The sequence below is a fragment of the Antechinus flavipes genome, chromosome 6 (assembly GCF_016432865.1).
Source record: "Antechinus flavipes isolate AdamAnt ecotype Samford, QLD, Australia chromosome 6, AdamAnt_v2, whole genome shotgun sequence".
In the NCBI taxonomy this organism is placed as follows: domain Eukaryota; kingdom Metazoa; phylum Chordata; class Mammalia; order Dasyuromorphia; family Dasyuridae; genus Antechinus; species Antechinus flavipes.
Genome location: NC_067403.1, coordinates 35,606,144 through 35,621,937, shown reverse-complemented (window position 1 = coordinate 35,621,937; position 15,794 = coordinate 35,606,144). Strand labels below are relative to the sequence as shown.

The 15,794-nt window shown below is 34.1% G+C and overlaps 1 protein-coding gene and 1 pseudogene across 1 annotated transcript in view; both read right to left on the bottom strand.

Moving 5' to 3' along the window:
- The window catches only part of ATP10D (ATPase phospholipid transporting 10D (putative)), a 94,083-nt gene that overhangs the window by 38,425 nt on the left and 39,864 nt on the right, over positions 1-15,794 (bottom strand). The window contains 5 exon segments of the mRNA XM_051963870.1: positions 80-211; positions 617-723; positions 2,569-2,654; positions 5,482-5,686; positions 14,788-14,982. Of these exon segments, the coding sequence (XP_051819830.1) occupies positions 80-211; positions 617-723; positions 2,569-2,654; positions 5,482-5,686; positions 14,788-14,982 (725 nt within the window).
- On the bottom strand, positions 8,799-14,497 carry LOC127540588 (importin subunit alpha-1-like; annotated as a pseudogene).

Here is a 15,794-nt window from a genome sequence, read left to right as displayed (position 1 = left end):
TTATTTCTAGATATAAAATACTTGTAATTTATAATTATGAAGTTGCCAAACACAACTAGAAAGAACTATATCGACTTACCTAATGCACCAGTAAAACACATTGAGATAAGAAGTAGGACACACCAGAGGATGTCGGTATTTGCTCTTCTCTCTAACTTACTACGCTTGTAACGAGGCCCGCTGTTGTTCAACATTGCTTTAGTTTCATGACCTGAGTAGATAAGAGAGGATATTTCACTATTTCTTGTAGAGATACACAGATATCTCACTCAGAAAAGTATACAAATCAAGTGACATATCTCACTCAGAAAATGTTCTTTCATCAAGATCTGGCAGGTTAAGAGCAAAAAAACAAAAACAAAAATGAACAAGAAAAACAACAACAACAAAAAAATACCCTCTTCTCCCCCTAAAAAACCTTTCTTAATTCTGTTCTTTCCAAACTCACTTAGGAAAGGATGAGCCAATGATTACAGCTACACAGAATACATCCTTCTATTTGGCAGAAGGATATCTGAATAATAGCACTTTAAGTAAATTAAAAAAAAAGAAACAAATTTAATAGTAGTTTTTATACTATGTGAGAAAACTGTAAGGAATAAAAAGTTTAACCAACCTGCATAAACCACAATGCCAACCACAGCCTCTGTATTTCTAATGGTGCATCCTCTAAGTAATAAATTTTCCTTACTGAGACCAATGCGTTCTTTGTTTGGATGCTCTCTAGAAGAAATATAACACACGAATTGCTTTTAAATAGCAATGGGATTTAAAGTGATATTCCAATAGCAGGTTCCAATTAAACTTTGACTTATTAAAATTGCATAGTAAAGGACTAGGAAAGAATTATAGTTCTTAAAAGCCATCCAGGCGCAAATATACATTATTTAATTCATTTGTTTTCCTTAAATCAACATTACCTGATTTATTTTGAAACATGGTGGGTCAATCCTCTGCATAATTTCTGTTACTCATTATTAGCACATTTTTAATAATGCATAGATATACTATGAAAAAACCAGTAGAGGAATTTCTAAATTATATTTATCCAGATCTAAAATTCTGTAAATGCAAAATTATTCATACTTCACAGTCAGAGAAAGGGTCATGTTTATAAATATATTTCAGTTCCTGCAAAATCAAGCTCAGTTTCAGAATTTGAAATGGAGTTTCAAAGAAGTTGCATTTGCTATTCAGAAAAGAAAAAGAACATAGTCATTGTCACTGATACACATTGAGGGAAAAAAAAAGTAGTATTGATCTTATCAATTACTTCTGTTTTTTAAATCACATATAGAATAAACCAAGATCTCTGCTGAAAAGATTTAATATCACAAAGAAAGGGAACAATGCACAGATTTGTCAATTTATAGACATGACTTTTAAGTATGTATGTGTTATGTTTGTATGTTTATATACACATATATACACACACTCCACAAATATACACAAAGACCTATTCTATATATACACATTACATAAGTGTATATATGCACATGTTTATGCATATACATGTCTTAAATATATATTTCCTATTTCATGTGTGTATGTTTTCAATTTAAATAACATGGACAAGTATTTCCTTTGTGCAAAGTACAGTCCCAGATTCTGGGATTCAAAGATAAAACAGTAATTTCCCTTAAGGAATTTTTATTTGACACCACAATATGTACAAAAACAAAGGCTCAGAAATGAAGAGGGCTATAGATGGAACCCTATGTCATAAGTTTGGAAAACTATGCTGGAGTCCAATTTTCAAGGCTTTAAAATGTCACACAAAGTTTCTAGTAACTATAAGCAGTATTTTTTTGAGAAAATGAATAACACAATGAGACCAGTATTTCAGGAATATTATTTTGGCAGTCGTATGGAGGACAGATTGGAGAAATGACAATAATGAAAGGATGCTGCAATAATCCAGGTGAGAAGTAACAAGGGGGATGAACTTAGATGTTGACTCATGAGCAGAGAGAAGATATGGGTATTTGTATGAAGATACAACTTCTTTTATTAATGGCATAATTTTCAGATATTCTTTGAAATTATGTCTGTCTCTTTTTCTCAAGGATAGGGTCTAAATCTATGGTTTCCTTGATATAGGAAACTCCTGAGAGAGCAAATGTCCTTCACCCAATACAGGTCTGTACCAATTTTCCAAATTATAGCCTTAAAAAGCTGCTCAGACATAGAGGTGTCAAACATGCAGCTCTGGTCCATAACACTTAAGTGTGGCCCTAACCAGATTAAAATGAAATTGGGAAATATTTAACAAAATAAGTAAAATTACAATTGTTCATTTGAGGTGTTCCAAGTTAGAACACCGATGGGGATACTTATGTATATTTTAGTAATCTTCTTTTTCCATTTGAACTCAAAACTACTGGCCTGGAGCACTTGTTGAGGATAACAAAGCTAGATATGAGAGGGGAAACTTGAATCCAGATCTTCCTAGCTTCAAAATCAGCTTTCTATCCAGTGCTTCATTATTATGGCAATAATAAACAGGTAAATTCAAGTCCCTTCTGCCTTTCCCTTTTCCCCAATAAAAATAAATCTGGAATTACTTACAGAAACCCTCGAAATCTGTTGAGGTCATTATTAGGACTTTCACATTCTATCCGACTAGAAAACTTCTCAGGATCAACTTCAGAGTCCTAAATTCACAAGAGAAAACAAAAATTAGTTCCGACCTAAAACACCGAGATTTGTAAGAACTTTATTCTACAGTTAACCCATTTACTCAGTACCCGCAGGGGACATTAAGGACAAAACTGGTAATCCTGGATTTTCCCCAAGGGCTTCTGTAATCTGACATCATCCTCCCTTTCTTAGCCCAGAACAGTGCCTGGAACATAGTAGGTATTTCATAAATGATTACTGATTTATTGATTCATTCCTATTCTTACCCAATAGAACTCTTCTCCAGCCATTCTATATCCTATTCGAACTGGAACACTTAGTATTTCCCTTGGTGTCCTCCATTTTTCCTGCCTTCAAGTTTTTGCTTAGGAGATTTCTTATAATCACCTTGAAATACTTTTCTTCCCATCTGTTGAATTTCTACATATACTTTAATAATCAATTCAAATCCTATCTTCTTAAAGAATCTATTCCTGTTTCTCCCTTACTTCTTCCCCATTGGCTCTTAGTAAATGATATTTTCCTTTTTTGGTCTTCACATGCTACTTTTTCTTCCCAGTTCTCTTACCAATTATTCTGAACTTCATCTGTCATAATTCATTCTAATTCCAAGCTAGGTTGAAAATCCCATGAAGGCAGGAACTAAGCTTTACCAAAACACCAAGTTCAATTTCTAGCCCACTTTTTTGGACTTGGGGTCAGGAAGCCCTAAGTTCAAATTCTGCCTCAGACATTTTCAATTATATGATCCTGGGCAAGTCAGCCTCAGTTTCCTCAACTGCAAAATAGGAATAATAGCACCAACAACAGGGCTGGTACACTATATAAATGATCACTATTAACATGATTAATATTAAATATTTTGTTGAATTTGTATTTAAATGCAGGAAGTTAGGTGGCTCAGGGCTAGAACACTGGGTTTGGAGTCAGGAAGTTCCTAGTTCAAATTTGGCTTTGCTTACTAGCTATGTAACCATGGATACATTATGTAACCTCTCTCTGCCTTAGTTTCCTCATCTATAAAATGGGGATAATAGCACCTAAATCCTAAGGATAAAATGAGATAATATTTGTGAGGATAATATTATCTCAAAATTGCAGGGACCAAATGAGATATTTGTGAGGATAAAATGAGATAATGTTTGCAGAGTGCTTGATGAACATTAAAGTACTGTATATACATGCTATGATTTTTAGTGAATTCATATGAAAATATTTTATAAATGTAAATAAGTGTAAATATCCACATGACACAAATATTCATACAGATGTAAATTTGTATAAAAATTCATATAAATCTAAAAATGTTAACTATGTACTGTGTGCAAAGCATTATGGTAGGAACCAGATGAGAGAAATTGACAAAAATTTTCAGAATTTGTGTATACTTGAACTGAATTTTCAATTTATAAAAACATTCCAATAACTAGTCATCTTAGATTTACATCTCCACTGTAATGTTGTTGGACGTAAAAAAGGTTATTTCTTTTAACTTAAAAAAATACCCCACACCAGTTCATAAGATGACCTGAGATAAATGTCAACCTGAATTTTAGGGAAACAGCCATGAATCATGTGCCTGCAGCTAAAAAACAAAGCCAATTAAAAAAAATTCCTATACACTCAAAACTTGCTATAAGAGAAATCAAAGAAGATAATTATTTGCATCCTAAAAGAAGGCAGTGTGTATGTGTAATGGAGAGCATGGGGGCTTAAGAGTATTTTGTTCATTCTTCTCTCTGATAACTTACTAGTTATATGTGTGTAATGGAAAGAACATGGAGGGGGAGAAAGGGATTTTAAGTTGGATTTAAATCTTGACTGTTAACATTTATTAGCTGGATGTTCATGGACAAGTCCCTTGATCTTTCACAATGTCAGGGAGCTCATCTGTAAATCTAGGATACTAATATTTGCCTTACTTACCTCACAGAATTGCTGTGAACAAAGTCCTTTGGAAGATTTTAAAGCAACCAAAAAAAGGTGAATAATTATTGGTGTGGGGTACCTGAGGTGATTTCACTGATAGGCAACTAATTCATGGGATGGAAAATCCTTTCACTGATACAAAGTAGCCATTAATCTATAACTTAAGGTCTTAGAGGATTTCATGGGAAAACAGAGGTAAAGTGACTTCTTTGCTTGAGATCATATTACTTAGTTTTCTAAAAGAGCTCACTACAGAGTTCCTTTAGTCCAGCACTTGGAGCACCTTTCAGATATGATTCCATTTGCATACAATTTTTCAGGAACATATTCTTTAGCACCAAATTATAGATTTAGAATTGGAAAGGTGTACAACCCTCTCACTTTCCAGATGAAGAACCTGAATATTAGAAAGATAAGGCAACTTGTTCAGGGTGTACTAAGCTAAAGAATCTTCAGCCAAGATCTTCTGAGTATAGTATTGTGGATTTCGAATCAGGAAGACATAGATTAAAAAAATCAGATACTTGTTCTGTATCTGTTCATCTGAGCAAGTCATTTAATTTCTCAGTATCTCAGTTTTCTCATAAGTAAAATGGCTGTAGGGGGTTGGATTCTGTGATTTCTAAGGTTCCTCCCAAATCCAACCTAAGAAATCAGACTTTTTTTTTCTTCTTTTTGTCCCTATGTCTTATATTATTATCTTCCCCACTGTGTGGATTGAGGTTTGCCTGTACTGACATTCAACTCCAAAAACTTCTTAAACATGTTGAACTTATTTCTCCAGCTGTCAAGAAGTAATAATAAGCCTGCCATTCTATACATTCCAAGAACTGATTAATTTATCCTGAGATTGAAAGATGCCAGGTGCTGTGAATTAACAAGAAGTTACCCATTAGGAATACATCACTTCACCTGCTCTGCATATCCTCGAACCACCTCCCTCTGTTTTAAATTGCTTTCTCCATCAAGACCAGAAGTCTCAATGTGACAGATTCCATCTGGATCAGTGGAAAACAGCAAGACTATATCTGCAGGAATGATCTCATTACAGGAAAGGCGAACAAAATCTCCAACGGTGACATCTTTCCAGCATCGTTCTATGTACTTTCTATCTTTCCTAAAGTTTAAACATATTTAAAGAGAAAACAAATCAAACTTTAAAGTCAACAAAACATGTGTTTTAATTAAAATTCCTATTTTCAAAGTGCTAAGAGAACGTATATTAATCATAAAAAAGAAGATAGGATTATTATGCTCTTTTTAAAGCATGTAGATCACAGCCACTAAAACACTTTTCCTCCCCAGAATTTTAAATTTAACACCATAACAAGACATCTGGGAAATCATTTAAAATTATAATTTAATAAAGTTTTTATTTTAAACTACCAACTAGTTCTTGTTATAGCATACCAGTGTATATTAAATGTATATGGTAAAGGTAAAGAAATTCTGAAGAGAAAACTGAGCTGGGCATGGGATATACTAATTAGTCCTTTGTCATCCCTATACAGGTCAAAAGTCCCTTAACACAATTTAGTTTAACGAAGAATTCTTCTAGGTTTGTGTCATAAGGTTTCTCTCTCTGTCAAAAATACATACTCCACTCTCCATTAACGATTGACTGAATTCTTGCCAAAGGAAAGAGATGGAGTTGACTCCCTGAATTAGCTGTTATGATGCAATAGAGTGGGGCTCAGAATTAGAAAGATGTGAATTCAAGTACTGATGTAAGGCTGTATGACCTTAAGCAAAGCACTCAACCTGCCAGGACACCCCTTTCCTCCTCCCTTCTAAGATGTAGGACAAGTGCTCATTTGCTTTGGGAGAGGTAATTTCCTTGGTGGGTGTTCCCAATGAAGTCTCAGGGATGGTCCAAAATAATAATGCAGAGATCTAGCCAAAAACCACAGAAGAAATTACGTTCAAGTGGCATTTTCCTTAAAGTGGGATGAAGAAGTTCATGTGAAAGAACAAATCTTATTACTCCCTCACAAACAATACAGCTTTCTAAAAATGACTGCAGGCTTTTTCTAACCCTATTTTTAAAAATGCTTGGTTCCAATGACATTTATTTTAAATGCAAAAAAATTCATGTTATTAAATCTATGGAATTAAATATTCCAAGTTTCACATCAAATTAACCAAAACATTAAATTTGTCCCTAGACAGGCTTAGGAAAACACCATATGCAGAATACTGACAACCAAAATGGCATATGAGTCAACTTAGTATGCTCTTTCATTCACAAAAAAACCCTTATATTATTCTTCTAGAGACGCATAGATTAAAGCAGCAGAAGAATTTGCTTTAAATGTAAGAAACAACTCCAAAATTTTAGAGTCGGACTTAATGATAAACTGAGATTTTTTGACAGTTAAACATATTTTGCTATATTTTTATCTACCATCCAAACAACTAAAAGAATGGGAGGAAAACAAATGAAAGAAATATGAAGGAAGAAAATGGTATTTATTAAGTGCTTATTATGTGTAAAGGATTTATGATGAGAATTGCTATCCACATTCAGAGAAAGAAATGATGGAGTCTGAATGGAGATCAAGCATACTTTAAACTTTATTTTATTGTATTTGTCTATGTTTGCTTTCACAACATGACTAATATGGAAATGCTTTGCACTACTGAATAAATTTTATTAGGAAAAAAAAAAGAAAAAGGACCTTGAGATTATCTATATTATTTCTACTCCCTATCTTCAAAATGACGCCAGAAATAAGATAAGCATCTTTAATAATTTCCCATTTTTCCTTGGTTCAAATCAAGCTTACTATGTCAGTAATTTTTTTAGTGTCCCTAAGCCAAAATAAATATTTAAGAGGACCAAACAACATAATAAATATTTATATAAAATTTTAATATCCATTTGAAAAGATGATGCATATCAATAGAAGAAAATATTTTAATTTCATTCTTAAATAATAATTACTAATGAGATAATAATGATGGCTAACATTTATATAATGACTTAAGATTTGCAAAGCACTTTAAAAATATTACATCATTTTATACTCACAACTACCACGGAAAATGGGTGCTATTATTTAGTTAGTCAAAAAACATTAATAAGTACTTATTATGGGTCAGTCTGCTGAAAAGAAAGATGGAAGGATGAAAGGAAGGAAGGAAGGGAAAGAAGGGAAGGAAGGGAAGAAAAGGAAGAAAGGGGGCAGGGAGAGAGGGAAGAAAGAAGAGAGGGAGGGAGACAGACAGACAGAAATAGAGACAGAGAGAAATAGACAGAGACAGAGGGAGAGAAAGGAGAGAGGGAGTGTTAAACAATAAAGATACTTTGGAACATAGTTTCAAACAATTCTGAAAATGAATATTGTCTTTGGTATGCATAATCTACTAAAAATCACAAACTTTTTGTTCATGGTAAAACTTGGAGGTTAATTTTGTGGTTCATCTTTAAAATAGCTACAATTTGGGCTTTGAATGTAAAATGTACATATTTTATATATATATTACAATCTATTATTGTAACGATGCAGTAATATTGTTTTTTTTAAACATTTTGTCAGTAATTGTACCTATTAATTTTCATAGTACCTTTTGTAATAGGCATTTGAGCACAATCAAAATACCCAATAAAACCTTTTTAATTGTACACATATAACATCATATAATGCAAATTTGAAGAAAATGATCTTGACCTCAAAGTATATATATAATAGGAAAACAAACCTTCCTGCCTAATAAACACATTATACATAATTTCTAAACCTTGGATAATACCATCAAAAAGTTATTACTCTCCTCATTCTAATGTCTCTCTATGCTTATCTAGACACACCCACACACACACACACACACACAGTTTTAAGGGTAATGGTGACAATACAAAATTCAAAAGAACAATTAATGGAATAAAGACTGGCATAATAATCCAATTGCTTTTGAGACAAAAGATGATTTTTATTGCTCTTATTAAATTTCTACCACATTGTGTAATAATTTCATAATTTTACCTCTCTGACATCAAAATTACAGTCTTATTATTTTGGTCTTTGAACACACATACACACACACACTCTCTTTTATGGAATTAAGTTTTATTTATAGGACATTGCAAGACAGGAAATTCCACATAGAAATAAGAACCCTATTGAGGACAGAGGTTTCATACAGTATTGCACAGTTCAAACTGTTCAAGTATGCTACATTATTAGTGCTACATTAAAAATTACATTTAAAAATATCTTAGTGGACAGTAAGAAAATTATACTAATAAGAAAGCATACAAAACTTGAAGGTTTGACTATAAAATCTAAAAGTTAAAGGTTCCAATTGTACCACCTTGAATCTGGAAGGTTCTGGTTTAGCATTTTGATTTTCCTCTGCAGAAAACTTTTCAATTAAGCTGGAGGAAACCTTATATACCATTTCATTTTCATGGGACTGAAATGTTTCAATTCTGTCTAGCCCTCCACAATCTTCAATTAGGAAACTAACTTTTCAGTTTCATTTAGTTTTTCAGCAGCCAGAAAAAAATATTTGAAGACAATTTTGCTGTCTTTTGCAGACAAGGGGTTAAGGGTCCCAAAATTCCAAGATAGGCAATCCATTCAATTGTTTCACCCCGAGTACAGTTTGTGACAGCCAATACAGCTTCTTTCTGTGACAAAGTCTCCAAGAATTCCAACCAAGTATGGAACTAGCCCATGATTCACAACTTGCTTGTATTTGGTCCTGATGGCCAGCCGTGATGTTTGACATGGCAGCCTCCTTCTGGATGGTGGTTTTGGTGTGAGCAAATAGGCTAAGGAAGACTGTTCCTGAATCTATTATAATCCGAGTTTGTTCATCTGTCCCAGTGACAATGTTTCCTATAGCCTGTAGGGAAGCAGTCACTATTTGGCAATTCACCAGATCCTAGAAGTCTGACGAGTTGTGGGACAACTCTAGTTTTCACAACTACTTTAATCCTGTCATTTAAGCCATCTGTGAGATAAGAGATGGCCCGACAGATATCTGCCAGAACTTCTGGATCATCATGACGCAAAAGACAAACTAAGGTTGGAAGAATTTGCTCAATAACTTCTATTGGGGGAACAGGATTCTTGCTGTGACAAAGATTTGAAAGTGTTCAAGTAATATTTCTTAAGTAACCACAGACTGATGATGATATATCAGGAATTGCAAAAAAGAGGGTCTGTTGCACCATACTTGATAACCCCGTTTCTGTAGGCTGAACCATCACCTGCAATGTTTCCCAGAGCCCACACAGCCTGTTCACTGATGTGAGCCTGGGGACAGGCCAACAGAGCAATGACTACAGTATAGCCCCTCCATCTACCTCGGCCTGGGTTTGGTCTGATGTTCCAGAAGCAATGTAAATAAGTGCCCACGCAGATTCAAACTGATCAGGATTACGGTCTGTCCTGCCCAAGAAGCCTACAAGTTTTGGAATCATACCAACCTCAATTATTTGGTCTATGGGAGACTGTTTTTCCCTAGAAAGGGTTTCCTAGCAGCTTGGGTAGCCGGATGTTGAACCTCCAGATTATTACTATTTATGCCTTTGACAATTTCTTCAACAGATCAAAGTGCAGAATTCTGGTTATTTTGGTTTTCTTGCAGAGAGGAAAAGTGAGCATCATCAGAAAAAGTGCCGACATTTCTTTTCAGCATTCTACATTCACTTCAATATGTTGGCATCTTATTTCCAAGCTGTCTTTCCCTTTGTCCTTAAATCTATTAAGAGTGGCAGCTGGCGAATAAGCATTTTCATTGGTGGATTCAGTGGTATTCTACGGTTGCAGGAGGTCGCCAGCCCCTTAGGGGAAGCTTGAGGAGGTTACAGATGCAACTGTCCAAATGTAGTGAAACTACTAACTACCACTGCAGCTCAGCCTGGAAGGGAAAGTCATCTTCTTTTTTTAATTAAAAATGTGAAAGAATACAACAGGTGTTACAATTAAGCCTTTAGTTTTCTATTGTTGTTTGGAAATTGGGGATTTATACCTTCTTGAATCCATTTCCTTTCGTCTCACTCACTCCTCAGCCCTCCACAGCCTAGCTTCTGAGGTCACTCAATTGAAACTGTCCTCTTTGAAATTAGCAACAATTACTCAGTAGTCAAATGTGGTGGTCTTTCAATCCTTCTGGACTTTCTCATTTACTTGACACTATTGACCACCTTTTCTCTTGAATAGTCTCTCTCTTTAGGTTTTCATAATACTGCTGTCTGCCGATTGTTCTCCTACTTGTCCAACTGCTTTCTCAATCTCTTTTGGTGGCTCATCATATATATGTTGCCTTCTGAACTCTTGTCTTCTCCTTCTATGTTCTCAGAAGCTCAGACATGTCAGGACTTGGCAGCAGGAGTTTAGAGTAATGATAAGTTCACATAGGTTAATCATTGTTTCTATACTTATGACTCATAGATTTGTATACTCAACTCGTCTCTTTCTTGAGTGTAGTCTTGCACCAATAATTACCTGGACATTTCAAATTGGATGTCTTAAATATCTCATACTCATCATGTCCAAAATGGAATGTATTTTCTTTTTCCACAAACACTCATCTTTATTGATCTTTCCTATATCTTACTAGGGTACCATCATCCTTCTAGTCTCTCGGATTCATAATCTCAACAATCTCATCAATTTCTCACTCCCTAACTGCACAAGCCCAATCAGTTGTCAAATCTACAACATCTCTTGCATTCACACCCTCGAATCAAAGAGTCAGCATCTCAGTTCACATCTTTATCGTATCTCTCTCTCCTCCAAGATTATTGTAACATCCTACTCATTGTTTCCTCTGCCTCAAATCTTTCCTTATCTATATCCATCATGCCCATAACTGCAAAGGTTATTCTTGTTCTTAAGTACAGAAGGCAGTAAAACTCTCCTTTATGTTGGCATTATATTCTCTCTTCACCTCCACTTTTTTCTGTTTTTTTTTTTTTGTTTCAATTCAAAACCTGTCAGCTTTTCTTTCTGCCTCTCCCCTTTTTCACCCCCCTCTCTCTCTATAGATATATACACACACACATACTTCTCTCACCCCCCATAGTACAAATTGTTTCTTTTTTCTCCTTAAATCTTTGCATTCCCAGCAGAGTGCCTACAACACATAAGACACTAAATAAATGATACTTCTCTCACCCCCCATAGTACAAATTGTTTCTTTTTTCTCCTTAAATCTTTGCATTCCCAGCAGAGTGCCTACAACACAGAAAACACTAAATAAATGACTGCTTCATTGACTGATTCATACCATCTTTAAATTTTATTTCACAAATTATCCTTGCATATGTTTTGAAAATAAAAAGCTTCACCAAAGGTTTATCATCTGGTCAGCTCTGCACCTTGGATCAAATCTCTTCTTGTGATAAAATAATGACAACAAGAAAATCAATAATCCAAGTGTGTTGGGACTCAATATATTTAGTATTCAAAATATTTGATGAGACAAAAAATATCAATGAGTCAATGTGTCTAGCAGCCATGGACTGTGTGGAACTCTAGGAATGCAAATACTAAAATGAGACCATCCCCTCCAAGTCCAAGGATTTTATAATCTACTGGTGGACATAACACATAAAACATTTCCGGAATAATGACCAGGCAAAGGAGGTTTGGTCGAGACAATTAAAGGGAGTTTGGGAAGTAAACTGTTGTTATTAGTCCTTCATTTTCTAAGCGAACCATGACATCAGGGAGGTGATGCCATAACATAAAAGTAAATTATTATATCCTTCCTGGTACTGATAGTAATAATTGATTTCATTGTTCTTCCTAGAGCAAGATTAAAGAAGTGAAGGTTATCTTGTCATCTGCCATAATGCTGCCCATGTACTATAATTGCCCACTTTCCATTTCTTAGCTAGGGAATATATTTCTAAAAATTTCCAAAAGAATTGAGATGCTAATTATTCTGATTAGAGAGGATTACTGCTACTCATACTAATCAAATGAGACAATAATAATAGTATTTATATAGCAATTGGTTTGCAAAGCACTTTATAAATACCTGTTTTTTATGTTCACAATCACTCTGGGAGTTAGGTGCTATTAACATCTCTTTTGTAGATGAGGAAACTGAGGCAGACAAAAAGTTAAGTGACTTCACAAAGATTTTAAGTATCTGAGACAAATCTGTACTCAAGTCTTGGGAATTTGCTTCAAAGTAGTTTCTATATTTCATATACATTCATATTATATACATTGTTGCATTCCATCTAATGTATGCTCTTTGAGGGATTATTTCATTTTTGTATTTGTATCCTTAGCATTTAACATAGTCCCTAAAATAGAACTTGTTATTTTTCTCTCATTCCCTTCTTTATTTGACAACATTAGCATCAGTTTTCAAGTCACTAATACTAAAAAAAAGAATCAGTCACCCACTGATACATTGTTGGTGGAGTTGTGAATGAATCCAACCATTCTGGAGAGCAATCTGTAATTAGGCCCAAAAAGTTACCAAACTGTGCATATCCTTTGATCCAGCAGTGTTTCTATTGGGCTTATATCCCAAAGAAATACTAAAGAAGGGAAAGGGACCTGTATGTGCCAAAATGTTTGTAGCAGCCCTGTTTGTAGTGGCTACAAACTGGAAATTGAATGGATGCCCATCATTTGGAGAATGGCTGGGTAAATTGTGGTATATGAATGTTATGGAATATTATTGTTCTGTAAGAAATGACCAGCAGGATGAATACAAAGAGGCTTGGAGAGACTTACATGAACTGATGCTAAGTGAAATGAGCAGAACCAGGAGATCATTATACACTTCGACAACAATACTGTATGAGGATGTATTCTGATGGAAGTGGATTTCTTTGACAAAGAGATCCAACTCAGTTCCAACTGATCAAGGATGGACAGTATCAGCTATACCCAGAGAAGGAATACTGGGCAATGAATGTGGACTACTCGCATTTTTGTTTTTCTTCCCAAGAATCCAATTACCTTCTGAATCCAATTTTTCTTGTGCAACAAGAGAATTGTATGGTTCTGCATATATATATTGTATCTAGAATATACTATAACATATTTAACATGTATAAGACTGTTTGCCATCTAGGGGAGGGGATGGAGGAAGGGAAGGGAAAAGTCAGAACAGAAATGAGCAAGAGATAATGTAAAAAATTACCCAGGCATATATTCTGTCAATAAAAAGTTATAATAAAAAAAAAAACCAATCACCAAGTTGTATTTCTTGTATCTACTCTTACTTAGATCTTATCTACTTGTATCCATTCTTGTTCGTATCTTATCATTTTCTCTCAGCCAACCTATGTGACACTACTAAAGTCATCTCCCTAAAACATTTGCATCATTTCACTTCTCTTCTTAAAAACCTGCAAGACCACAATCCTTACCTTAAAATTTTAGACTTTCTAAAATTTGACCTTAGCCACGACTGTACTTTTACTTCTGCTCTACCCACTATTCCTACCACATGTTATTTGTTGTCCAACTTCCATGAAGTCCTAAAAGTTTTCTGTCATCAATTTGATTTGAAAGCAATCACCAAATGTTATAATTTTTTATTTTTAAACAATTATTCGGCATATTCTAACATTGTTTGGGGAGCTCACTCTTTACCTAGATTCCACTCCTCTTTCAGAGACATAATTAGAAAAAAATCAAATTTTGATATTGAATTCAAGGAATATAACTTAATTTTTTGAAAGGCAGGTTGCTACTTAAAACATATGAAATGTAACAATGAGGAACTAAAAGAGGAATACTTGATTCTTTGTTTTGATTCTCAAGCAAAAGATGCAAAGACTTAAAATATATAAAAAAAAGAAAATTTCTTCATATACTTTTCCTTTCCATTCTTTAAATAAATAACTCACCATTTTGACTTCTTGAGAGCTGGGATCATCATCATCATCATTATTATTATTATTAATGAAGGAATTGGGGTCAAGTAATTGATCCAGGGTCATACAGCTAGTTAAGTGTTTAGTTGAATTCAAGTCCTCCTTACTCCAGGTGAGTGCTCTATCCACTGAACCATCTAGCTGCCCCAGAGCTGGGAATCATTCTTAAGCATCTTTGCATTCTCCACAGCACCTAGCACAGTAGCTTATACACTACTGTTTATAACAGCAATGTTTGCTGAAAAACTTAGCCAAAATAGTACTTTACAATGGAATTTTAATATTTTATGCATGAAGATTTCTTGCAATGTAAGAGTGCTACATAAATACTTTTAAAAAACATGAATTTTACTTACCTACTATATACCTTTGTTATTAAGTTGTTGATCTGTTTATCTATTTTATATTTTCGATAATCTTCCAAGCCATCTTTAATTGCTATGATTGTAAGAACGACTACAAGAGGCAGCATAGTAATTTCTTTTTGGAAAGCTTCTACCAGAGGAACCCAGTTGAGGACGACTAAAAAGAGGAAATACAAGTTGGCAGCTCTGGAAAAAAACAAACAAACACATACACACATATACAAAGAGATGTTGGTAACAAGATGCATCAACTGCAGTTTCAAAGGCTTTATTTTTAATCACATATCTATAAAACATTTTTCTTTGAGTCTTTAAATTTGGACTTTACCTGGTATTACAAAAGTAACATACAGGAGAAAAAAGAAATCAAACTGTGAAAAACCTAACTAAAAGATTATCATCCACCTAGAAATTGGGATGCTTTTCTCTCCTGTAAATGTCAATTTAAATAGTATTGGAATATGATTTTGAGATTTGAACATGTAGTAAGACCAGAAAAAAAGTAAGTAACAAAAATAACAGAATAAAATGTTAAGAGAATGCAATAAAAGCAATTTAGGAAACCCTCTGTGAGCAAACTCTCTTTATCAATGCAAATTGGCACTTGCAATCTTAGAGTATATCTTATAAAGTTGGTCAAAATTGACCAAGAATTAAATGGTACAATTTAGATTACATATGCACTCATTTTTATATAAATTTGGTAAAGAATGGTCTGCGAGTTGGTCTTCTTCTTTCTAAATTAAAATCTGGGCCTTGACTAATTAGATACATAAATTCTCTATGGTAAGTCTTGGGACCAGTCAACCTACTTAAATGGAAAAAACAAAACAAAACAAAAACAAAAACGAAGAGAGAGCCTCTAAATTCAGGCAAATGACTTAATAATGACAATTATGATTTAAGGGCCTTATGAGTGACAAAAGTAAGGGACATTTGTTAAAAGGCTAAGCAGGAACATATAGAGAAAAAACTATTCACAAGATCTGGAAGATGGT